Genomic DNA, 27,159 nt, shown 5'->3' with positions numbered 1-27,159 from the left:
GTACTCTTGCATAATAGTGTCTTGCCCTTGTCCCGCGTGTCTGGGATGCGAAAGAACTTCCCTGTGCACAGTTGTGCGTGGTAACCGCATATTGGTGACACTAATGTAAAAATATAAAACTAAGTTAAGTTCCATGATTAAATTGATAAAAAGTCGTAGCTGTGTGGTCTGTTTACTGCCAGTTCCACATCAGCAGAAAGGCTTGGCCCGTCTTTCCGAGTGTTGCCCGGGAGATTTCAACAAAGCGTGGGGGAAGAGTGGTTACAATGGGAACAGCTAGTAAAAGTACTCGGGTTTCAGAAACTGGGTGTTTTGTCATGCTAATTTATGCAAGCAGAATACAATGGTATATATCCGACTTGATGTTCAAAAGTCTTTCTTTTGTCCGTGCGACTATTTCGCCCCCTTGTCCACTACAAGAAGGCAATCCAATGCTTGTACGAAAGGGTTCTTTTGACTTGAGATACATCGTAGAACCGACAAAGGGTTAAAAAAAGTTTAGAGTTGACCAACCCTTTCTGTGCGCCCCTCAATGCCTAATGGCGACAGAGTGGTGTCGACCACCCCTGCAAAACGAATAAAGCGTCTCGTCCATACAGCTGATTCAGCTTTCCGTACGGCGCCGATCGTCGATGGGAGATTTCGCCATCATTCTCCCTGACAATTTACTCTGTTCCGTGCCATTTAGAGAGCTAATTCCTGCCAGGATGGTCGATTGCTTACTATTCTTCGCTATAGTAATGGTTTTGCCGATATCACTGGCACAGTTTTCCCTGGACGATGCGATATTACAAGCCCGCTGCAAATCGCGATGCCTGAGCCTACACTCACATGTGAGTATAGCATGGACTTGTCATGATGTAGCCATTCGTTTCTTGTCTAGATTATGTATAAAACACATTGGCATGTTTCTGGAACCATGTCAGCTCCTGGTTTGTATTAACTATTTGCTTCTACTTGTTGTGGTCGACCCGGATTTGTCGAAAACGGCGAGACAAAGAATGGGCTTTTAAAAACGGCGGCCATGTTTGGCCTGGTTGCACGGTGGGCTGCTCCAGTCCGTTATAACTGTCCGCATTCACACCGACATTGTTTTATCATTTCCGTCCCTATCGCTGTGGGGTTATAGCTCAAAACAACCGTCGAACACACCGGGACGTATGTTAGTGTTTTAAAATAAGGGATTAGACATCATATCTTTCTAAATTCGTCATTAAAATGAAATATATATATGGCACATGAAATGCCTGTCGTTTCAGGCACTATCGCTAAACATGACCTAAATGAGGTCGAACGTAGCACAAGTTTGACAACTTTAAAATCCCATGCTTCACCGACCAAAATGTTGACGAGATTAAATTACATTGACTGACCGAGGGTTGAGCATGTCGGTCTTAATGATCAAATTTACTATTGTAACGAGAATTTTCGACCACGAAAGGCGTTTTACGGCGATGTTTTAGGAACGCTATTTTTATTGGTGACTGCATTCATTCACTTGTCTGCCTTTCGCTATTCTTGGGTAATCTCCCCTTTTATTGCGAAACTCCCGCAGTGTAGTGCCGTATGGAAAATTCCGATAGTCGGTACTTTCCTAAAAATGTTCAAACTGTTTTCAGTTTCGATGTACCAGCATGTACGCGCATATTATCTACATTTTGAACCAAACGAGTCTTCGCAATATTAGGCGGAGAAACTACGAGAGCGCTTCTTCCAATCTAGACAACCACGGCACGTACTGTCACAATGCTTGCTTAACAAAACGTCCATTTTCATTCAAGCTTTTATTGAGTGCAGCGACCGGAAACGTCTTGTCGGCCCTTTCGGCACTTTTATTGCATGCCCCGGTCAAGACGTACACGTCAGAGAATTTGAGTTATAAAAATCCAACTTTGCACTATCTTGAGGCAGAAAAAGTAAATTAACAAGACCGCTTTCGAGAAGACCCACAGTACTGTCTCTCTCCACACTGCGTGGTGGCAACCAGGGCATATCAAAACCAGTTGATATAGTCAGGATTTAAAGCAGCATCAGTGTCTGTCTTGTGATTCATGTCATGTATTTAACTGACCCTCGAGTATATAGGAATAAAAATACCCAATCTTGTATTCCACTGTGCAGCAACCAATCCAAACATTGCATGGAAACTTTCTGTCTCCTTGGAAAGTTATATTGGAAGCTTGTGCTCACACAATCCATTTCACTATTAACTTTTAACTTGTATTTCTAACCTGTGTTTATTTACTGATCTGAAAAACAAAAGTATTTCATTTAATTTGAAATAAAAATTTTTTTTGCAATTTTTCAATTGCTGTCAATTTAAAATTTTATTTTTTTGCTACCTCTTCCTAATGCCTTTAGCATAGTATTTTTAGATGTATTAACTAAATTAAGCTTTTTATTTTTGATATTTTGTGTCATAAAAATTGTTGCTGATCGTTTTCAATATAAGATCACCTTCGCAAAGATTGCATCAGAGGAAATTGCTCATCCAATTAGAGAACGTTTTACTTCCAGAATGTACCGGCATCTTATTGCGTACATACAGTGCAACGATGCATTGTTTGAAACGCGCATTCTGAATCGGATCTATCTATGTGTGGCTTTCACTATACAAAAAAATTACAAAACCATTAATTAAGAAAAGTGAATAATCATACTCAAAAGTCAAAACAATAAATCTTATTTCAATTACGGTAGATTTGTGAATTTTTGATTGCATCCATGTGAAAAAGGAATGTCGTGGCATGACTGCATCATCTGTCGTGTATTTAAAAAAAAAAACTATTTTCGTCGCGTGTTCCCATCATGCAATGTAAAGTACTGTAATAGGCTTGCATAAACTCGGTTATCTGTACCAAAGCTTACAATGATGGGCGATGCCTGCAATTGATATGTAGATTGATGACTTGTCTGCATTCTAGTTCTTAGACTGAATGATTTATTTGAATAAATTATGTCCATTTATAATGACTTGAAATAATGCCTGTATACCCGCATGGTATTGGACAACTTTTCATTCAGTGTCAGATCGTTATGACACAACGGGACCTTAAATAAAATTGGTGTCTCCAATATCTGTGTAGTGAATTTATAAACAGTTGTCAGGTTTGTTGTTAGTTTTGCAACATTGTAGACAAACCGTAGACTTGGTGTCACCACCGAAATAGACAGCTCCACTGACAGAGTTTACTTCTGTCACCATCTTTACAATGTCGTCAAGGGATGGCAGAATTTGCATGCAAAATTCACTGTGCATGCAATTTTCAAGAAGGTGATGTACTTCCAAATATTGAACTGGTGGTTTCAGTGTCAATAGTTGAGTCATAATGTCATACAGCACATTTAATTGTACATAAAAACTAAAACATGCATTTGAAAGAAATTCAAACTTGTAGATAAATGAAAATCTTTTTATTCGAGTGTCACTAGATGATGCAACCAATAGACCAACTCTTGAAATGTTGCAGATCAGCCTCCCATTGGTCATAAGACATAAATCAGCTTTTAATATGTACACGAGGACATTTCTTATTTCTGAATAGTTTATGAAATTCAACGTTGAAAAAATATTCCCCAGTATTTCTTGATGATTCAAGTATTTTGTGACACTGACAGTGTACATGTCGGCAGTCGACTGAAACTTTGATCACTCACGAAGTAATCATGTGGTACGTCACCGTACGTGATGTCACTATTTCGGTGACAGTCTAGCGTTTGTCTACAATGTTGCAGAACTGATAACAATGGGGACATGTTTAAAAATTCACTAGTAAATTTAGAAACCAATTAGAAAAAAGGGTCTCAACATTGAGACAACATTTTTTTTTTTTGAAGTTTCGCTGAAAGTTGCCTATTTTGAAAATCAATTTTAATTTTCACACTTAAACATTCGTTTTCTCTTTTTTGTATACTATTCAAAACTTTCACTGTGCCATCAGACATCAGGGTAGCACATTTTGATTTTCAGTTTCAACCATTAAATTTTAAGATAAATGCTTTAAAAATGACAGGATTTAGCTTTCAAAACACTTTATTTTAGTTACACTTATGTAAGATATTTTTAATGTAAATCTTCATCCATGTTGTAGTCATCCAAGTATCGTTTATTTGAACAAATAAAGAAAATTTATATGGAGTAGTATACCCTATTAACATGAGGATGGTGATAACTTTTGTATATGATCGAGTTTCTTTCCACTGTGCATATAAAAGGTGGGTACGGATAAGTGTGTACAACTTGTAGAGCCGCCTCTTGAAATCACGCAATGAACTCCCATACCGAGAGACAATGGCACATTTGTCATAAGATATGCACCTTGTTAAAACCGTTTTGTATCTTGTCCACATTTTTTTTTTCATTTGATTGAAGTGTTTATTCTCCTAAATGGTTTTATTATAAAGCCAATGTGTAAATATGCAAATTAGTTTGGTATATACACACGCACATGTCTACTGTATTATATTGGACTGCTGACAATGATTTTTCGAAGTGCATTTCAAGTTGAGATATTTTTTGTTTATTCACAAATCTGTGCCATCAACATTGGCCACTAGTTGTGTGAATAGCGGACTGATCTTTGTGCCAAAAACCACTTCATGATTATTTGTATGCAAATTTTTGTCGCATGATTTCAAATTAGACGATCATTACATTGCATCCACCTGACATGTCTATGGCAGTTTCCAGCCCTTTATATTCATAAACCCTTGTGCGTAAATTATTAGCACAATTCTGCTGTGTTGAAGTTCGTATACGTAAATGTGAGTGTCTTTCAAGTAGGACCCATTTGACGTAGGCGTTCTTCTCCGACAACCTAGGTATTTTGAAGTAGTCTTGAATAAAATTGATCATGGTTTCCGTGGTAACGGTTCCGTGGTCTACTGCATACTTTTAATTTAGATTTGTTTAACTGTCTGTGTGCTTCAATATATGTGATGAAGCTGTTCCTCAAGCCACCTCTGACTCGACTGACCCATTTTTTTTTTTCTCTCTTAATTACAGAGATTACTCGGTGGTTCAGTATGTGACAATGATTCAAAGTGTGCTTCGGTAAGTCCACATTTGCATACCTGGCTATCTTGGGATATTCGGAAGAATGACCAATGAGTGACCACTACAACAATAGCCATTGTTCACTGATAAAAAGTGTGCTGATTTTAATGGAAGTGCAATCAGAAAAAAATATCTTGTTTCGTTCTGTTTTATTTGGTACAAAGAAAATAAATGTAAATGTTATAATGGCTTTCTACTTAGGGTAAAATGGTGTCTAGAACTACCGTTTTACCGTCGGGTAATTGCCACCTAGTTTAGCCATTTGAACAAAAAAAGGGAGGAGATGACACTGTGAAAAAGTGATTTTTAAGCAACTTGAAAAACTGTAAATATTTAAAGAAACGGATCAGATTTTTGTAGTCAAACTTACACAATTTACTTTTTTGGTATGAGCTCATCACAAAATGAGCTTCCTTAATGGAAAAGTAAAAATGTCACTTTCTATTCCTGAAAAGTAAATAAAATGCGTCAGATTGAAAATCAAATTGTTTCACCTTGAATTATTCTTAAAAGTTCAAGTGTAATAATGTGTAGAATACTCGCTCGATACAGTATTACACACAAAAGGGTGCCGCGTACAGTTACGATTCAAAGTTACAAACGATGTACGATGCATATAGTAGGAGAAATCTTTTATTTATTTATTTTCTTTGTGTGATAAAAATTGTAAATACACTATTTAAATTTACATTATTGGCCAGCAGCAGACAGACAAATGTGAGAAAAAAAACTGTCGTCTAATAACCGAATTGCATTGTAAATAACAGATGTCCATGTGTGCAGGGTCTAAGCACAGTCCCTCAACACCAGGGACTGTGGTCTAAGTTAAGATAGGTTCATTTTTATTGGGTCATATAATAGTAGCTTTTTCCCACACTCTTTTTTTTTTTTTTTTTGTTACTGCTATCTACGGTTTCTTGAGCCTCAGAGCTATTTTCCAAGTAAGACACAGTTGAAAATACAGTTAATAAACACATCTGTGTTCAATTACCTCTCGGCTGTAAAGTGAAATGTATTCAGTTGTGTACATTTGCACTTACTTGGCTCCACCGGGCAAACTGCGTGTTTATCTGATATTTCTTGCTTTCCGGCTATTCTAACAGTCTCTTAGGGCTTGACTTGCAGCTATGTGGTAAATCCTTCCCCTGACAAGGTTGGATTTTTTTTTTTAAATGTGAGTCACTTCATAAAATGCAAGGCAGTTGTTTATTTTTTAAATGTTCCACTGAATCCTAACATGTTAATTACACCATGCTTGGTGACACCCTTGTGTAATCAATCTAGACCAAGGGGGTCATCTCAAAAACAACAGTAGATCCGGCTAAAATGCATGCAGCTAAACATGCTGACAATATGAACTACATTGATCTGTGATAGCATCAGAACTGTTGTTGTCAACGGGTCCACTCCAGGTCTCTAGGGGTAATACAGAAGTTTAAAATATTTTTTTTTTTTTTTTATTTCTGAATCCGGTCTGTCTAGTTTTGTTTATGTATTGTACTTAGATTAAAATTGCACAGAAAATGCATGTACCAGGGGACTGCATCTATAGTAGTGGTTATAAGCACTATAGCGAGTTGTACACGCCACTATTCACATACTGACTGTGTGAAAATTAATTTCATGTTGCATGGTATTAAGGTAGTTAGCTACCATTAGAACTTATCGCCAGTTTTTTTTTTTTTTTTATGCTGTTAAAAATTCCAGATAAGAAAAGTATAGTCATACTACTTTTTGCATACAAAAAATTGTCAAGCACCATTGAATATTGACCAATGGTTTCTATGGTAAAATTGTTTTATCATAACTAATAAAAAGTTAGGTTGGGTGCATACGTGTATGATGAAAAAAAAAATATAAGTATTTATAAGATGGGCACTCATGATTGAACCTATCGGTAATTATTGGGAAATTCTAAAAAATAGTTTTCATTTTTTCAGAAATAATGTTTTAACATGAATTCCTATAAAAATAGTTCCAACAAGTCAAAATAAAATAAAATTATGTAACATTTTTAAAACAAAAAAAAATGTGATAATTTTTTTTTCTTTTCTTTTTTTTTTGTGAGCCCACGACTGACCTTAAGTGCATACTATATATAGATTTGCACTGTACATCTCCAATATCTGCTGGTAGAGACACTTTTCCCAATCTGTTGAAATAATTAAAAAGATTACTGCATTTTCTCTATTAGAAGCACATGACAGTGGTCTATGGTAAAAAAAATTAGTGTTGTATTAATTAATGATGAGGCTAATAATAAATCTAATTTTTGGTTTATGTGCTTTTCTAAAAACTGCACCACTTGGCTATTTACTGTTAGAAGCTTATGGGTTTCAACACTACAACGACCGTAATTTCAAAGCACAAAGGGCTTCAGACATCCATAAATATAATTCCCTTTTATTTTTAAAAGACCTTTTACAAGGGATATCATGTGCTAGTACCCCGGTATATTTCAAACTTTATTTAAATAAATCAAAATAGTACCCAGTGAGGCCAATATTTCCAATGCTTTGATGCTTTCCAATAAATGTTTTGATTTACGTCATTACGTAATATAATTATTCATGAATATGTGATTCAGACAAACAAACGAGTAAACAAAAACTAGAATAACGACAGCCGTATTTAGTATTTATCACTGGCAATGAACTTTCCTGTGTTTCACAACACATCACTCAAAACCAACAGCAAGTTGAAGTCTCTGCACGTATTGCCCACATTAAATATGTTTCACATGATATTATAGTTGTTTTATGATTACGTCAGTTTTATTTTTCATAGAAATTTTGTACTGGTAATCATGGCAAATTCACTACTATTTACTATTTGATTTCTGAAAACTACAGTTTTCATTCACTTTAGTTTAGATATATTCATATGTTGTTAATTTTGAAACAAAGTGAGTACAGAGAAATTAAATAATGGCCACCAGTTTAAATGAATAGTCACAAAGGCCAATGAGTAGCATATGTTTACTATTTGCCTTCATGAGTGGCGTGTGCTTTTCGTAAAAGATGACGACTTTAGGGACCAAGTACCTACTGAAGCGAACATATTCTGATTCTATATTGTATTTTATTTACAGTGCATGAAACCGTGCCAGGGTTTATACAAGAACCTTTCTACATGCATGTCCAAGTGCGAGGTGAGTTTCTACATGTACAGTTGAATTGAGTCACCCTGGATTGATTTTATCACTTACGTTTGTCCCGAGGAGGTTTAATCTTTTGTATGTCCAGAGGGTTTAGGAAGCGAACCGTTTCTTACGATGCATTTGTATAATGGCTCTACCCAACTTTGTAGTAAATCTAATTTCGACCAAAAAATGTGAACTGTAACCTCTTTGGTCATTTGTACTTTCCAGTCAGTGCATATGTCCCTCATTCCACCCCACGCTCTGGGAAATAGACTGTTTGGAAAAACCCCGAACCAGCATTATGCATCAGTGCTATTTATGTCTTTGCATGTAATGACAGTGTCGGAGACAGTCGTTTGATTCTCGCCATGGTCGTTTAAGCTTAATTAATTAATCATAATTGACATAGTTTTGTATGTGTCAGCTGAAATGTATCATGTTTGCAACAGATGTGCTGTTAGTTACGTTACATTTGTGACATGAATTGTGTTTATGGCGTCAGTTACATCTTGAAAGTCCACTTTCATCACCTTCCAAAAAATAGCCCTTTTTCTTATATTATTTCACATAATTTGGATCAAAAACTGAAAAATTATTTCCATTTAATCCAAAATTAACCCCAAAAAATTTGCGAAAAATTTGCACTAAAATCTCCTTGCCAAAAATTATGGTAGTATTTGCGGTTTGAAATTCAGTAAATGACAGGTGTATCTCAAATAATCCAGTATACCAGGCAATCTTTGCTTTTATCCACACGTCTATTGGAAATGCTTCTAATTGAGCTAATAAGATAATCACAAATTTAGTGCCTGAAAAAATTAAGAACAACAAAACTTTAATTTTTGGAGAAGAGGGAATTGTTTAGGTTAACAAAATCTTAGGGGTATCATGCACTAGACAATCAGTTCATTATTCTTTTGTGTTGATGCTTTGTGTCGTCTTTGAAGGCATTTATCATTCTTGCTCCTTTTGTATATGTTAACATCAGCTGGCCAAATTAATAAATTTTTACACCCTCCCAGGTTATGTATTTATCATTGGTTCATACCCATGAATGTCTTCGTAAGAACGGCAATGTATGGTATCAGTCTTCCTCGGTACATTTCTCTGCATACCAGCTCGACAGGCGTCTAGCCAGACTGCAGTAGCGTTATCACATGCATTAATTATCGTACAATTTACTTTCATAGGACATTGACGATGACGAATGTATTATGAGCTGCGAGTTTCTGAAATCTATACATAGGTATAAAATTGGTGAATGCCCTCTGCCAGAAACGGCAACAGGATTTGCAGCAGCTTGCGTCGAGGAATGTTCCTTTGATACTGAATGCAGTGGCAACTTGAAGTGTTGTCCAAATGGTTGTGGACAAACCTGTCAGGATCCAGAAAAGTTGTACCAAGGTACAATAATGAGTTCATTGCCACATATGCACTTGTAACCCATTAAGTTGCTTATTTTGAAAAATAACCCACAATGTTTTATTTGGCACACATGTCTGTCTATGTCTGTGTCGTCTTCGTTGTTATTCTCATTGTTATTTTGAAAACCTTACAATTTACAATATAATAATTTCATTATGTGATGTGTTGTTATGTAGAAATTAGTTTTGTCTAATAATTGTCATTTAATTTATGCAAACTCATCATTGGAGTGAATAATTTCATCTAGTAATTCTATTCGTTCATCATATGTATACCATATTTGGCGAGTTAGTAACTTATCTCCAATAACAGCTCATATGTAAGCCAAACAAATTTGTTTGTAGGGCATTTATGTATTTGCGTGCACTTCTAATAGAGGAAATACTGTATTTGTCTTGCATGTCCTTGTATGCATGGTAGATATTATTTACTTAGATTGCTGAATTTTGTATGATTGATTTTTTTTTTTTTTTTTTAAAGGTACGCCATATAAGCCATCTATTGTTCCATATGTAATAGAAACAACCAATACAAAGTCATTTATGGTGACTTGGCTTCCACATGGTAAACAGAATGATAGTTCTGTTGTTTATGTGCTAGGAATGCGGGAAAGACTTGGTGAGCCTTCTCGTCACTCAATAGCCGATTGGATAGCAATAAAACAGGTAATACATGCCATTTGTCAAAAGAACAAAGTACAGTGTCAAATGTTTTTCGGCGCTATAAATATTCTCAACAAAATATTATTTTCAATAATTTCTTCATTCATTTTGCATTAAAATTCTTATTCCCTATTGGCTTTAAGTAATAATGAAATGTACTAGAGGTTTATTTTTTGAAAAAAATATGGAAATCATTATGCATGTTGTTGCTTTGGAAGGTGACAAAAGTTTCAAATGTACTGTTTCAAATGATTATTAGTAAAAAGATTACAAACAAAAATGTTTGGTTTTATATGACTTTGACAGAATGTCAGAAAAACATAAAATTAACCAAATTGATTTTGCAGTTTATTGCAATGCCTTCTTGCATTCATACTTTGCAATCCCCTCTAACCTCATTTCATGTTTCCCTGATATTGTACATGATTTCATGTTTGCCTATTTTGAGTACCAAACGTAATTGCTTCATCCATTCCTATGAATCCTATAAGGAATGATTTGATTGGGTGTGCAAGAACCTGGATCTATCAATCACTGTAACAACATTTCACATCAATTTCAATTTTAAGCCAATAGATCTTTTCATTTTATATCGACGTCACCTTTGATTGCCTGTGGAAACACGTCACACCACGTAACTCTGTGTTCCATTTACTACGTGCCATAGTTTGATTTTAACAGTGCATACAGATTTATAGGGGAATTCCACCAAGGCATAACAGTGAAGCGAAGACTGAATTAATGAACCCTAGCTGGTGAAAATGATGTAAAAGATGAAGTTTAAAATTTTAGTTTTAACAATTTGGCTTTGCAATACATATACATATGTATGTAAAACGTACAATAACTATTTCCTATTTCTTACATTACAGACGACTGATATGGTTGTAAATGTGAACAATGTGTGGCCAGGAAGGTGGTACGAGTTCAGCGTAGCGGCTGTCAATAGTAATGGTAGCCGTGGATTCACAGAGCCTAGTGTACCATGTACGCTTGGAAGAGGTTGTTATGCTTCACTGTTACATGTTTATCGTTTAGTTTGAATAAATTAAATGAAGTTCCAATGTTCATTACAATGTTGCATATTCGGCGTATTAGTTGTTTAAACCTGTGTTTTAAAGGGTTTGCGTTGTGGAAATCCTTTCTCAAAATAATTTCAAGTGTGGAATTTTAGTAACATTATAGTAATACTTGTCACAATGAATGCCCAGTTCAGTTTTTCAAGATAATCGGGAAGGAAATTGTGATTTTTTTTTTTTTTTTTTGTGTGTGCTTAGATCCATCTCCTCCGTTTCCACCTATGAACTTAACCCAAGGCAAAATGGAAGCGTCCAGCACACGAATTAATTGCTATGTAATGTGGGAGGCACCTAAGCACTCTGACTTACCTATTAGGAGGTATCGAGTGTATTACAGTAGAAGACTTGATGACGTGCATGCTGTTTACATGGATTTACATGAACATCGTAGAAGCGTGCCTGGGGTAAGTTGATACGTTGTCCACTGTATGTTTATGTGAAGAAAACCTGCTATATATAAATAAATAAACGTTGATGAAACATTTGTGACTTACTGAACAAAAAAAAAGCAACCTTCTACTGTGCTGCTCACATAAATATTTTTATGACTCGTTATTATTATTTAAACAACATATTTTATGTTTCAATTAACATAAACACACAACTGTACTTCAGGATAACAAAAATCACAGCTGGCGTTATAAAAGTATTTTTAACATGCTCGTACTATATTGAAGCTCGCAAAGTATGTTGTTGTTTTTATTATCTTCGTTGTTTTTATTGTTGACAAATATCAATATGTGTTTTTTTCAGGATCAGCACTATGTTAAACTAGAAAATTTATACGCCGACTCAACGTATTATGTTGAAGTGCAGGCATTCTCGCAGTGGGGAAAACAAAAACTAAGAAGTAACAGAACTTCCTTGATGCTCACTACGCGGGATATTGCACAAGCTGGTAAGTCGCCTAACGTAGATTAGGCTGTGTGTTATTCATTTTTTTCATCAGTTTATTCAATGGCTGCAATAAAATTATTTTTTTATTCTTATTATATCTATTATTTTACTCTTATTTTGATTACATATTGTTAATCACATGTGACTGATTTGTCGTATCTTCGTTTAATGTTTAAGATGAGCCACCAAATGCATATAGAGGCCACAAAAAGATTCATTCTGTTCCTCCTGGTCCTTTAGAAGGCGTCACTGTGGAAGTGCCATTCTGGCATCACGGTGACCTCAAGGCAAGAGTCCACTGGGGCCAGCCACAAAGTATGTATCTCTCTAAATTGCAATACTAGTATCTTAATCCTGTAGTGGAAGAAAAGAAGGTTAATCTCTCTACATGATGGTTTATCTTCAGTTTACTAGTATTTTTTTTTATGGTTGTTTATATGTTCCAAATTTATGAAATGTGCGTTAAACCATTTGAGCGCCATTTTCAACTTTTGGCACCTACAAAATAATTGTGTACAGTTTTCTTCTGCTCACATGAAATGTTGATAAAAAATGAACAAACTTTTGATCGAAAATTAAAGCATTATCTGAAACTGTCTGTATGGTCCAAAATGATGAGATTTCGCGACAAGTTTACAAAATGTCAAAATGTGAGATTTGGACATACGGCAACACTCTCAGGTTTGCATGAAACGACAACAATGTTGAAATTGTTTTTGTGAAGTCTACAGTTTTATCTCTACCAGAAGCACATCTCAAATAGAAGTTCATATAAACCAAAGTTAACGTATTTTGACCGTAGAAAAATCTCTGTAATTTACGTAAACATATGCTTTACTAATAGAAAAAATATGGTACATGTATGTACAAGGAGTGAACTGCCTTTTGTATCACAGACTGTCTTGCTCTGTCAGAATTTTGTTATCAATCATGCATGTAGCAGGAATTTGTTCTATCAGTGATGGAGTGTACACGTATAACACTTTGCAGTCAATTCGCAGTTAATTTAAAGAGGACTAACGCTACAAACGATAAAGACTTGACAACTACTTATTAGTTTATCACTAAAGAAACAGAATTGCTATCATAACTACCGTGATATTGAAACCTGCATCTGAGAATTTTTTTTTTTTCTCCTGCATATTGATTATACCATAGACCTTCCAGTAGAGGGATACGAAACTGCAGTATTTTCTTTGATGTTAGATGGTTTTAAATCCTGTAACATTTTCTACTGGAGAGTCTATGATTATACTATGCAATTATAAACTTTTTTTTCTTTTCTTTTTTAAATAGCTGGTGGAAAAACAAACAAGTTTTTAATTTACTGGGGTACTAGTACATGTTTGGGTTTAAAGAGTTTTTCACCTATGGAAGGTGCTACATCACATGTAAGTATAGAGTTGGAATACTGTAGAATACTTAATTTTCGCTTGGAATTTATTTTCGCTATTTTCGCTGAAGGGATGATTCCGTGAAAATAAAATCCAGCGAATATACTTTTTTTCCTATATTTCACATTAAAGTCATCAAAAATTAGTGAAAATAAATTCCAAGCAAAACGCCCAAAAAGCCTTTTCAGCGAAAATTTATTCCAGCGAAAATAAAGTATTCCACAGTAAGTTAATGGATCTTTTATACTTATGTTACTCTGTGTAACGACTGACCTAAGTAGTATAATCTGACAGGGTCCATAGCGTTGGGAAAATCCTTTGAAAGTCTTTGGATTTTTTGAGGTGTGGAAGGTCTTTGAGTTGTCTTTAAATTACAGGAAAAATAGAAAAATCTTTAATTCATTTTTAGAAAGGCCCGTTTTCTCCAGGTAACTACCATATCCTCAGAACTGAATTAAGGGTCAAAATGTCTGGGGGGTGCAAGAAAGTTTGGAAAAAAGTCTGGAAAAGTCTTTGAAATCATAGCTCTTGGTGCTATGGACCCTGTCTGAGGTATAGCAGATCTGTTCGCGTGTACGTCATAAATGTAAAACTGAAAAGCCGAACTGATGTAGTACAGTAATGGCTTAATGGTTTCTAATTTGTTGCTTCTGCTGATAAAAAGCCATCTCTGATATGTCAAAAAGACATTCCAATAACTCGTAATTGCTTCAAATAAGACAAGGCAACTAAATTCAGCATTTTTGACAAATCTCTGCATTGATCTATGATCGTTTATGCCTTGACAACATTAACCTATTCACCACCAGACTTTCTCGCCCACATTTTTCTGCACTTTTTTTCTTCTGGAAATGAAGCCTAATTTTGGAGCCAACAGACAAAATTTGAGTCAATTTTCAGTTTGCCCCAATCTTCTGAAAGCATGTGCAGACTATAAAAGGACCATTTTGTGGATTTGTGATGAGGGAATTAACTGGTGGTGAAAAAGTTAAATAGACATAGGGCAGATCTCTTTAATTGTTAGGGGAGTTTCCCTACAGTTGATCATGTATTAAATCACAATACATACAGAGACAATATGAAGACTTACAGATGCCTGCTATCGTTGTTATACCTATGTCAGTGTTGTCCTTGCTGATTTCTTTCCCTCATATACTCGCTTTTTCTGTTCTTCCTCTTACCTCTTGTCTCGTCACTCTGATGGCTTTCATGGCCTTTTCTGCCTTCTTCTTTCTGATGTTCAGAGCCAAGACAACAACCTACCTCCACCAGTCAAAGGGGCGACAAGCTTTGTAAGTTACACTATCAAAGTGTTTCTGCTTACCGTATTTGTCTTCAGTTAAGCGCCACCTTCAATTAGGCGCCAGTGCCACAAAAACTTTGTATTTTACACCTCAATTAAGCGCCAGACAAAGTTGAAATTTTGGCACGTAATGATCGCGAATTGGGCGCCGGCGGATCGACTACCGGTTACCGGTTCGTAGCGATGGACGCGATCGCGGAAGTCCCTCGCTGTTACTGTACGAATGGCTTTTATGTAAAAAAAAATTGGTTTTGTTTCTAAAAATTTTTAAGAAATCGGTCTATAATCTCTTGAAACATGTCTTTTTAGTCTACTGTAGAAAATATCAGCGTGGTTTTTAATTTCGCAGTAAGTCCATAAAAACGAAATTAAAACAACGCGAAAATGTTCTGTTTCAAATGCGCTGTTGTCACAGTAAACAGTGTTAAATTATTCTTTAAATGCTCAGTTTACTTTCCAAAAATAACTAATTTCTTGATTTGAAAAAAAAATCATGCCGTTTTTCCCACCAAAATCAAAGCCAAAATATCGCAAACATCGGCAAATCACTTCCGCATTGCGTTCATACATTATTTAAATGAGCTATGGTAATTTGATCACGTTGGCATCATCCAGCATTTTGATTGGTTAATTAACGACTTGACCTATCAGGTCAAAAAACGCGTTCCAGGTCAAGTCCTAGACAGGAAGCATGGCAGACATCGAATCGCGCCGAGCGTTTACATGCGACCAGAATCATTCGCTTACGATGAAATTAAGTTGAATTTTACTTGCATTTTATTTTTTGTACGTTATTATAACTACTACTGAGTAATAATCGTAACCGTGGAATGCAGCATGACCGGATTTTGCTACCGTGATCATTGACTACTAAGCGTTGAATTTGTGTTTGTTTTATTTTTCTGTTGATTGTACGGCAAACTGTGAATGTTTTCTAAAGAATGATATTTTTTGTATAACTTTCTAAACTGTCTGAAAACGGGTCATTTACTCAGTATTTAAAATAAAGGCTACAGTGACTAAGCGTCAGACTGTAATGTAAAATATTGTCAATAATCTATCACCAGAATGGAGCAAAAACAATGGCTTGTAACACAGTTACCGGTACTAGAACTTGAAGTGCTTGAAATAAGCGCCATTTGAAACAAAGTTGCTCAAATTTAACCACAAATAAGCGCCACCATGACATGAAAGTGTAACAAAGTGGCGCCTAATTGAAGACAAATACGGTAGTTCAGCATCTGCATGTGGTCTGTGCTGTCAATTTTTTTGTACTTTAAATTCACGTCTCCTCTGTGTGTATCATAAATGTTGAAACAATCCTGCTATTTAAATTTGTTCCCAGTGTGTCTTTTCAGAATTTAAATTCAGAATTTTATCTATCATTACTATTTTCAAATCAAGTTGCTCTGTATTGCTTTCCTTCCTTTGCTTGTGTTGCAGAACGTCTGTCGCACCTTCATATTGCAGTAATCAGCGCTGTTCCCATGATCGTTTTATTTTCTTAAGGCTTGTCTGATTCCTATACAAGAAATATAAATTGCATTGGCCTTGTACTGAATCTCAGGAATTCACATAAGTGCATGAAATACTAATAGAGCAAATACGGTACATTATATCCTGTAGAATAAAAACATATTTTTTTTTTTTTTTTCAGGATAAGTTCTTTGATATTTACAATCTGTTATTTCACTGCCAGTACGAAGTTAAAATTCAACCTGTAGCGATTGATGGGGGACTTGGTCCCGAATCTGTAGTTCATTTTTTCACCCCATTGTGCTCTGAAGTAGAAGTGAAAGGAAGAAGTCTTCCAAACTGTACAGAGCCAGGTAGGTTCCCACAGCAATTCCATAAAAATTGTGTTTTACTAAATATCATGCAATATCATACAAGACTTTTTTTGTGCCAGAATATTTCTAAATTTAATGTTTATCCTTTTCACTACCAATATATCTGTTTATCTATGATATGACTTATAATGAATACATAAAATTTTAGCATAATCAGTCAAAGCATGGCAGAGATATGGTACTATAACTGTATTTGTTAAAACAAAGTGGCTGCCAGTCAGCCATTTCAAATTTGATCTGAAAAACAAAATGACATGCATCAAGGTTCGATAATGTCCAATGTATGTACCAAGTTTTTTCGTCGCAATTTCCTCGGGAGGAGCGACGTCACTGAACATTCTACGTTGCTAATACATGCACCACTGTACCATCTATTTCTATGGGCTCTGCGCAAGCTGCTGTGGAAAGCTGGTCGAAGAGCCGGTGAAAAAGGCTAAAGTCGAGGAAACTGCAACTTTGAAGTAACCCTGAACAACCAAATTTATATATTTTATATATGTTTATAATGTTATCCTCTCAAAGGCCACGCTGTTGTTGCTAAAAGCCGAATTACGAGTGTCCAAGCGTTATATTTTAATATTTAATCCAATTTCATGCAAGAATTGTGTATGGGTGTTTTGTAGTTTGTTTTACGTCTACTCTATTGTTCATGAAAGTTGCTGTGAAGTTCATTAATATTCATAAATATTTAATTACCCCAGTAAATGTGGAATGCAATTTCGGGGAAAACTACTCTTTGGAAATAGCAAAAATATTCACAATATTCCTTGTTTCACATTTTTGTCTCTATTTTTTTCAGATGTTAATATTTTTCTAAAACCACAAAATCTGTCGTATATATTTGTGGTCGCTGACAATGCAGCCAATATGACTGGGCAGTTTCACTGGAAAGCACCTAAAAACAGAGCAGATACTGTGTTGGGGTACAAAATCACATGGGCAGAGAAGATGCCTTCGCCTGAGGGTTTACAAGGACAGGAAGGTTTTCCAGTTGTAGATCGACGAACAGAAAATACAAAAACACTTCCACCGGTTAGTATTAACACTTTTTTCCTTCTTTTTGAGCTAAATATAACTTGTGTAATCGAACGCTGCAAGCTTTTCAGTCACATATGTGTTCAATTCTGCGCCGAGTAGAAGATTGAATTTTCTACTTCTGAATTAGTGAGAATAATGAATTATTGTATGATTATTTTAATGCTTAAATGAGAATTTGACCTCATGCCAGGAAACGAAATTGACGTCAGCTGGTGTTTGAGTAAACTCACCAGTATATTGAAAATGTTGAAAGTCTTGTCTTTAACCAGTTAAATTGTAAAAGAAGTTTATGTCAACTTTCACAAAATAAACCTGTTATACTTATGTTAAAAAAAATTTCTATATATATTTAAAAAAATTTGAAATCAAATATATATTTTTAGCTCCGCTGTCGACTTTGTCGAGCGGGGCTTATCATATGAGTGATTGTCCGTCGTCGTCGTCCGTGTCAATGTTTTACTTTTTCGACTTCTTCTTGAAAACTACAAGCCTGAATGCTTTGATACTTGGTGTATATGTACCCTTGGGTAGACCTCTCTTAGGTTTGTTCATTTCATGTTGATATCTTCAATTCTCTAATTTTGGTGAATATTTTTATCATTTTTGGTAAAAAGTGATATTTTCGACTTCTTGTTAAAAACCGCAAGTGCAATTACTTTGATATTACATATATAGGTACTACATGTGGACCTTCTCAGATTTGTTCATTTCGTGATGATATCTTCAATTCTCTAATTTTGGTGAATATTTTTGTCATTTTTGGTAAAAAGTGATATTTTCGACTTCTTGTTAAAAATCAATAGTTCAATTGCTTCGATATTACATATATAGATACTACATGTAGACCTTTCTCAGATTTGTTCATTTTGTGATGATATCTTCAGTTCTCTAATTTTGGTGAATATTTTTGCCATTTTTGGTAAAAAGTGATATTTTCGACTTCTTGTTAAAAACCGCAAGTCCGATTGCTTTGATATTACATATATAGGTACTACATATGGAACTCTCTCAGATTTGTTCATTTTGTGATGATATCTTCAATTCTCTAATTAATTTATTTTGGTGAATATTTTTGTAATTTTTGGTAAAAAGTGATATTTTTCGACTTCTTGTTAAAAACTGTAAGTCCGATTGCTTTGATACTATTCATATTGTTCATTTTCTAATGATGTCTTCAGTTCTTTAATTGAAATGTGCATTGCTAAACAGCGGAGCTATTTCAGCCGATAGGCTGCTTGTTTAAAAAAAGTTTAAAATGTTTGCACACAAATTTTGATGGGAAAAATGAATGTCTTCAAAGGTGGGCAGTCACACGTGACCTCTATATTTTTGTTCTTTGTATTTCAATGGTATTTACATCTTACTTTTGCAGGATAAGCTGTCGTACAGTGTGAGAAATTTAAAAAGCAACTGTGAGTATGTTTTCCAAGTTCAAGCTATTTCAGAAAATGGCACTGGAGCCATAATGCTAAGAGAGTTCAGAACACCTTCTGTTCATAAAGAAATTTTTACTGGTGAGTTGTTTTGCTCTAATTTTAATGCCAAAGTGAAAAATATAAAATGTCACTAAATTCTTGTAGCATGGCTAATTCTCTGAATGCTGTCTGCTTTTTGTTGATGACAGTACCATGCAATTTGTTTTTGTAGATAAAAGATAATTTATGTAGAATCTATGACCTATAAAACACTTGTTAAATGTATAGGTCAACTGATGATGATGATGATGACTTCATTTAAAATTCGTACTATTTGTAGGTAGCCATCTTTCGTTCACACTCTTGACTTACCCAGAACTGACTAACCAACCATTTGATATTTGTATATCAATAGGTATTCACCATTCACGGCCGCCGTGGACTGAAATTGTAACGTCAACTATTGTAAACAGCAATGACGATGGTTCAGAGGTCCAAATGGAGACAATTACTATTCCATCCACTAAAAACTTCAGAGCCAGTAGTGGCGGTGTGTCCATATCCGTGCCATATCTCCTTGGGACTCTGCTTCTTCTGTGTATTTGCTTTTTACGAGTTTCGTGAAACGTTACCTACTGCCTGGATCTCCCCTGTTCCGTGTCCTCCAAAATCAACAGCTATTGACTATTTCAGTGGGAGAAACAATCTGCTCAACTTCAGATGGGACATCCATAAGATGTTTCGGAAGAATTCATGGTGGAGTCATGCATTTACAATTTTGATACTTTTTATTTAAATATGAAAAAACAATGCATTGTTATTTAGTTTTTTTTTTTTTTTTTTCAATTGTTGTTTTCTGTATAACTGTTATATCAGTATTATATTTTTTGTAAGTAAGCTAAATTTTTAACTTTTTACTTTTCTTGTGTGCCAAAGATGCAGAGACATTTTCCTGGAGTTACTGTCACTTTGTCTTGTCAGTCTCATTCTGTCTGTCTGTCTGTCTGTCTGTCTGTCTGTCTGTCTGTCTGTCTGTCGTCTGTCTGTGCGTGTCGACAGATCTGATTTCTAGTGAATTTCACAATTTCTGCGCATGATGAATCTTATCCATTTCATATTACACTATATTGTTATATTATCAAAAGTAAATGAAAAAAAACTCGTGATGATGGTCATGTACAGTATTTGCTCTTTTAAAAGCACATGTGTATTAATAATTTAATATACAATAAAGGCACTTTAGATGTGTTTCTAATTGAGCAAATACAGTATAGTCAGATGTCAATTAAAGAACAGAATTTAAACTGTATTTTTGCAATTTTTGTTGCTATGACATTCTGTGGAAAGTAACCACTAAATAGGTATTTATTTATGCATACATTGTTTGTAGACAGCATGCTCATTTGTTGACTTGTTAATTTAAACTATAATCATTTTGTCATCCACGAAAAACAGCTACGCAAATCAACACTTTGTATTTGTAGCTGTCTTGTCTGGGGAGAACTTTCACAGAAGTACCGGTAGTACGTAAATTACTGCTTCAAAATGTAAAAGAAGTATAACTGATTTTCTCTAATATTTTGGTGCGTCACAACCACTTTATCTTAAAGTCAATTACATTATTTGCATGAATCTTGCATGGTAGTGAGCTAGTTCGCATAACCTGTTTTTCAACATGTATAATTATGTACATTAATATCTGGCTAAAATGTTATACCTGGAAGTATACCTCCTTGGATAAGCAAACGATGAGTTTTGGATGCCCTGGTTGCTTAGTTACCATGTGTATGAAGAGGGGGGTGTTGTTTTCAACGCATCTTTACTTTCACTATACCATCTTTATTGTTTGGGACATGTTGGTTCCTTATTGGTGTCATCCAAATTAGCTTTGAAAGTTTACAAACTTGTCATAAAATATAGAAAATGTGTTTTACATTCATACACACACAACTAAGTTGGTCAGAATATAATTTATATCATCTTGGTATCTGTACCTTTTGTAAGGTATTTCTGGGGGGACATTAACAAGCATGTATATTCAACTTGTCTAAAAACTGACGCAAACTGGCTCTTACACAACCAGTTGTAAAATCACCACTTGCAACCCCCCACTCCCCTCACCAACAACACCACCACCTAGCAACCAGGAAACTTGAAATTAGAAACTATTGTTATCAAAGGCCCTGTCTTAACCCTTTCACCACCAGACTTTCTCACCCAAATTTTTTTCTGCACTTTTTGCTTATATCTCCTCAATTTTTCTTGAAATGAACACTAATTTGCATCAGTTTTTACTCCAAAAAGTTGGTTATTTTTGTCCAAATTTTCTGAAGGAAAGTACTGACTATAAACGGGACTATTTTGTGAATTTGTGATGAAAAAAGAGGGAACTGGTGGTGAAATGGTTGATTAAACTCCCAGTTTGTATATAAATCAATAACGCTATAATGGATTGTTTTATGCTATAATCAAAGTTCATATATTGTGTATTGATTTCTATATTGGCTTGTTTACTGTAATCTGTTGTGAGTGTCAATGGTTTCATAAGTTTTCCCATCATTTATCCATCTAACCCTACAACTCAGGTATTTTATACAACTTACTTTAGTAAAGGGGGGGTCCAACTCGCTTGACAATTCTGCTCATTCTCCTCAAGTTTGTATTTACCGTACAGACTGAGGATAGCAGGCCCTTAAAATTTGGTTTCATATTACCATTTCCCACCAAGCATTTATATCTTTTTCCATTGGTATTCACACCTCGTCTCTCGCTTGAAGTACCAGTTGTCAAATTAGAATTTGAACGTCCTAACATTTAATTAAATTTTCTGAAGGTTGGGTGTGAATTTTTTTTTTTTTTTTACTATTTCACTGCCTTTTTTTAAAAACAATTTTTTTAAAAAACATTTCCAACCTTGTATCTCCTAGCAGCTCAATGAGGTGTTATCAGTAACTGTCTTGAAGAGATATTGAGAACATACCGTGCTCCAACCAATATTATAATTAACTTCTAATAACAAATGCAGATTTTTATTGCCAGGTTTTAACGATCCTGTTTTGATGTATTTCTTTTCTGAAATAACAGATCTTGATCTCGTAAAACTGCTTGAAATATTGTGCATCATTTAATATTAGCCTGGTTATGATTTAATTTTGCCATTTTGAATTATTAGGAAAAATGTTTGTCAGGAGGACAATATACAACTCATGACTATGTCTGTGTAAGATGCACAACTTGCATGTATATAGAACTGAATACTGTATCTCTATGTGGCTTTGTAAATCATCACAAGAATACCATCTTATGATCTTGAAGTTACAGATGGTGTTCCTTATAAAGCAGAAATATTAGAATTATTTAAATTCTATGCTTGATATATTTCCGTGCCAAAACTAAAACATCTTGACAATCATCTTGAGGAAAATAATCCACAGTTGCTAGGAGATGAAACTCCTCGCTTGTGTACATATACAACTTAGATTTTCACAGGCACATTCCTGTCTTTTGAAACTATTTATTTTAGTACATCATGAAAAACTTTTTTTCTTTCTTAAATTTGTATCTAGGCCAGCAATATTTGTTAAAAGAATTTGTAAATTAAAACCATGTATGTGTATAAAACCACCTGTAAATTAGAAAGACTATCACCAGTCGTGTAAATACATTGTAGACATATCTATACAGACCCTTATTCCTTTTTTGTCTGTTTTAGTTTGTTTTGTATACAATTTATGACTCGGTTTTGTTTAGTATGTTCAATTGTAGTTGGTATAATCTGCCTCTCCTTTTCGTAATCATTGTATGTGGCGAAGTCGCGCAGGTCAATCTGAAATAGCCATTGATGATACGACTAGGTGAATTTAATTAATAGGCGTCTGTAGCCAAGTCCTAATTCTAGCTATACTTAATAAAGCCGTGGGTATAATTTCTAGTTGTGTACTCAACACGATTTGTGAAATTCTATATGAATTGCGTCAATTGAACAAAACCAGCTGTTCCATATTTGATTTCATGAACCACGTCCTCGCACGGCTAAAGAATATTGGTGGTGAATAGTAGTTCTGCGTAGAAATATAATTTGTAGGAAGATTTCTGAAAATACTGGTTAGATTATGGCACTTGCACGTTTGAATATATTGATGCAAATTGCATATAATGAACTTCATTGCGTTGAGTACATACCTGTCAGTGTCTCTAAATAAACAAATAATTCTATCTTTCTATATTTCATATTTATTTTACACACATTTATCATTTATTATAAAAATCTATTGCCCTGTATTTTTTTGTCCCCAATGCTTGTAAACTTGTTCTGAATATTAAAACAAATTTAAGTTGTTTTGGATAAATGTTGTCATCTTGTGTTTTGTTCATTAGCTCAAATAGTTGTGTGATTCTGAATTGCATTTCTCTATTTATATTTTCAGTGTTGCAAACTTGCTAACCAGATTAGCAAATAAAAAAAGAGGCAGAGTGGGGGACTGACTGCAAATTTGTGAATGTACATCTTGTGATTCATTTATATATAAGTACTGTGGGATAATTTCTTGATTATAGGAAAAATCCAAGTACTCTCATAGTATATGAAGTTCAGCCCAAAATAAAATGTTGAGAATGCAGTCGGAGGACTTTACATCTTTGAAAAGTCCAGGTAAAGGGTTTTATCTGGTGTAAAATCTCCTGACCTATCTATAAATGTACATTTTGGGGAAAGTTTCAATTTTAAAGGCATTCAAAAAATCTTCTCAACAATCCTATACGAGTTTGGTACACCCCTATTTTCAAATGAACTATGCTATAAAAGAAATATTTGCATATTGAAATTGTAGCAGGTGGATGCTATTTTGGGAGTATCACGATGATCACGATTCATTTCGTTTATACATAGACCCCTCCAGTAGAGGGTCTATGGTTTATAGTAGCTCTAAAGAATGTATGTATACGAGGTCAGAGTTCAAATGGGCCATGGTGGTTTCTTTAAGTACAGCAAAACTTGCCCAGGGTTTTATCGTAATATTACAGTTTTCTACATAAAATTTTTTTGGAAGAAATCATTGGCGGGGGGGGGGGGGTAACTTGGCCATATGAAAGGGCACTAGTCGGAATCGGAACCGCGGGACATTTAGTATTTTATGCAATGAAGCTATCTGATTGGTGGAGAGGCTGTGAAAACAATAAATCTGATTGGTGGAGAAGCAGTGAAAGCAATAAATCCATATATTTGATTTGATTTTTATTGTCGTCTCGGTTCTTTTGTGAAACGTAAACTTAGCTCTCTCTTACTCTGACGTTTTCTGATGCATTGTTATCTGCGGCACGTCCAATCACTGAAATGCCAGCTGATGCCGGATGCGCATTCAAATCTGCGCAGTGTCTATAAACATGTTTGTATGTCTTCATTTTATCTATTTAGCTTTCAAAACGTAAAAAGCATTGCATCATTAAAATCTAAAAATGTCTCGAATCACACTGTTCTGAATAAGCAATCTTTATCTTAAGGGATGGACCATTTGACGTGGAGGGGGTATCTAGCACATGTAATCACACTGGGAGTACTCGGTACGAAAAATTGGCAAATGCACTCTACAAATTTGGTATGGGAAACAGTGATATTTCGACAGATTCCTCATCATATCAAGACAACTTACGGAGTCAGATCTCTCTATAATGTAATCGAATTATTTCTGGTTGCAAGGGCAAGAGAATTGGTTCTCAACTATTTGAGTGATCTTACTCAAGCATACGCTCTAACGCCGGTATAAAAACATGAACTGTTTAGCGGAGGTAATAACACTAGCGCAAGAAGTAAAACTGTTGCAGTATCGATTTTATATATATAACCCGGCATCTTGGTTGAGGGCAGCACACAATATTCGAAGGTGCCAAGTTCACTGTACGAATGTACCGGTAATTCGAAAAGTTGGTGGAAATTTTGTTTAACAGGTATTTCAAAATAAAAAAAAAATATTTAATGAAAGAAAAGCATTTTTTTCTTATTAATTCCTCTACTAGTAGACAATCGCGACAAGCTCACTGGCACAGTGATAAAATAATGAAATTACAATGTTATCTGAAAGGGAGCCTAATCTTTGACGACGACAATTATTCGAGGTCGAGGACATACCCAGGTTCAAGTTCGTGAATCATGTGTTTTTTTACCTCGCATCATGGAACCCGCTGTTAGTTCGATCACAGTCTCTCCACACTGTGGTTCGATGCAGACTGCTCACTCAGTACACCGTCCCTCAACACCGAGGGACGGTGCTCAGCAGTAGAACTTAGAGTACATTCCCGCCAGACCACCAAACACGCGATATTAGGAGAGAATGACGACCTATCCTACGATAACCTATGAGAACGATAACAAAACTGTCGGCCCCGTGCCGTGTGCTGTTCCCCCGAGTGTTTTTTAAGTATTACAGTATCGACAACAAAAAAGGAAATTGTTCAGACTAAAAAATAAGTTTGCAAAGATTGTGCAATAATGAAATCATTTTTTCTGAGATACTTGTAATGTTTTATTACTGTTTTCGTGCAAATTCTTGTAACTCCAGCGACAAGTCCTTCTGGACAACATGGTGTAATTTACTTCACCGCACTATGTCAACAAATGCAAAGATATAAAAGCGCCACAATTTCTTGATATTAATTACTGAGGAAATAAATAAACAGAATAAATCATGAAAAAAACAATGATTTCGTGATTTCCAGCTAACTTTGATCATACGCAAATCTAATTTAAGGATGTAGTAGAGTTTTTTTTCTTTGAAAATATCAAATTTACTTTTTTCCATATTCTCTTATACGAATATATGAAGCATGCATTTAACTAGAAAAAACAATTGTAGAGATGGTTTAGGAGGGTAATACATTCTGAATAAATCTGAGATACAGTATGTTTTATATTTTTTGTGATTTTTCATGCTTAAGTAAACATCGGTATGTGGGGTTAGTCTAGAGAGTTGATCTCGACTCCCAGCTGCTCCACGATGGTGATTTTTGGCATAGGTATTCTCTGATAGCTGCTAATGAAATCTGGCAAAAATAGTTTGTCTACCACTTTGACTTTAGAAAATATGACACAACTCTCCCCTATGTGAACTCTGAAACAGGGTACCATATTTCAAAACAACGTTGACGATGTTTTTAAAAAGTGTTATGAGGTAAAAATCTAGGTCACGCAACAGTAGACGAACTGGAAACTAAATTCAAACCTTTTATAGTATCTCTGAATTCCGCGAACATCATTTTTGTGGCCTTATTTTGGTTTCTTCGAAAATAACACCTCTCTATTTGCACAGTGAATATGTTACTTCAGAAATGTGCTATGCAATTGCAATAGCAATAACCTCTACTACATCCTTAAACAACTTTCGGTGATAGGTCGTTCTCAGTTGCTGGTCCACGTGCGTTTATCGAGCGACTTACATGTGCTGCAAAATGATATAAAACTAGCGCCAAAAACCCATTTGTTCAAGAAAGCTTTCCTTTGAGAATTATTCTTCATGCTATAGGGAAATAAATTAAATCTAGTACATATATTTCCCGATCCTGAATTTGTTTTTGGCGAATACTGCTCGTGCCTGCTAAACTTCTTAACATGGTGGCAAAGAAGTATATATATATCAGTGTAGATATAGAAGTAAAATTAAACTTCATTGCTTATCTTATAAAAGGGTTGCTGAATACTTCCAACAGAATATAATAGTGCCTCCATGCAGGGAGGAACAAGCTGAACTCTCACATCAAGAAGTGGCGTGAATTGTTGAAATGTATCATGTAAATCCCCTCAAGAAAGTTGTAAAGTTGTCCATTTATTCAGTAGCAATTACCAGACGTATGTATATGCTATGTCAACTTTGAAAGCATGCTTCAATAAAGAAAATAATAAACAGTAA

The 27,159-nt window shown here is 35.0% G+C and overlaps 1 protein-coding gene across 3 annotated transcripts; it reads left to right on the top strand.

The window, feature by feature from the left end:
* Nucleotides 1–603: 603 nt before the first annotated feature.
* LOC102810313 (anosmin-1-like) lies at nt 604–23,610 on the top strand. Of its 3 annotated transcripts, none has more exons than XM_078010205.2 (15): nt 604–833; nt 5,006–5,053; nt 8,148–8,207; nt 9,389–9,602; nt 10,104–10,288; nt 11,158–11,287; nt 11,563–11,768; nt 12,118–12,262; nt 12,439–12,576; nt 13,558–13,652; nt 14,900–14,947; nt 16,616–16,787; nt 17,608–17,840; nt 19,219–19,360; nt 19,677–23,610. In XM_078010205.2, exons 1-15 carry the CDS (start codon nt 633–635, stop codon nt 19,883–19,885), a joined length of 2,226 nt encoding a protein of 741 aa, XP_077866331.2. In that variant the 5' UTR covers nt 604–632; the 3' UTR covers nt 19,886–23,610. The 3 variants fall into 3 exon arrangements, with proteins under 3 accessions (XP_077866331.2, XP_085355243.1, XP_085355249.1); XM_085499123.1 differs by lacking the exon at nt 604–833 and adding an exon at nt 4,106–4,215; XM_085499117.1 differs by lacking the exon at nt 14,900–14,947.
* The last annotated feature ends 3,549 nt before the right edge of the window (nt 23,611–27,159 follow it).

This window comes from Saccoglossus kowalevskii, chromosome 1 (assembly GCF_978046115.1).
Source record: "Saccoglossus kowalevskii chromosome 1, keSacKowa6.1, whole genome shotgun sequence".
In the NCBI taxonomy this organism is placed as follows: Eukaryota; Metazoa; Hemichordata; class Enteropneusta; family Harrimaniidae; genus Saccoglossus; species Saccoglossus kowalevskii.
The sequence above is the reverse complement of the archived record's forward strand: the minus strand, read 5'-3'. Positions and strand labels throughout refer to the sequence as shown.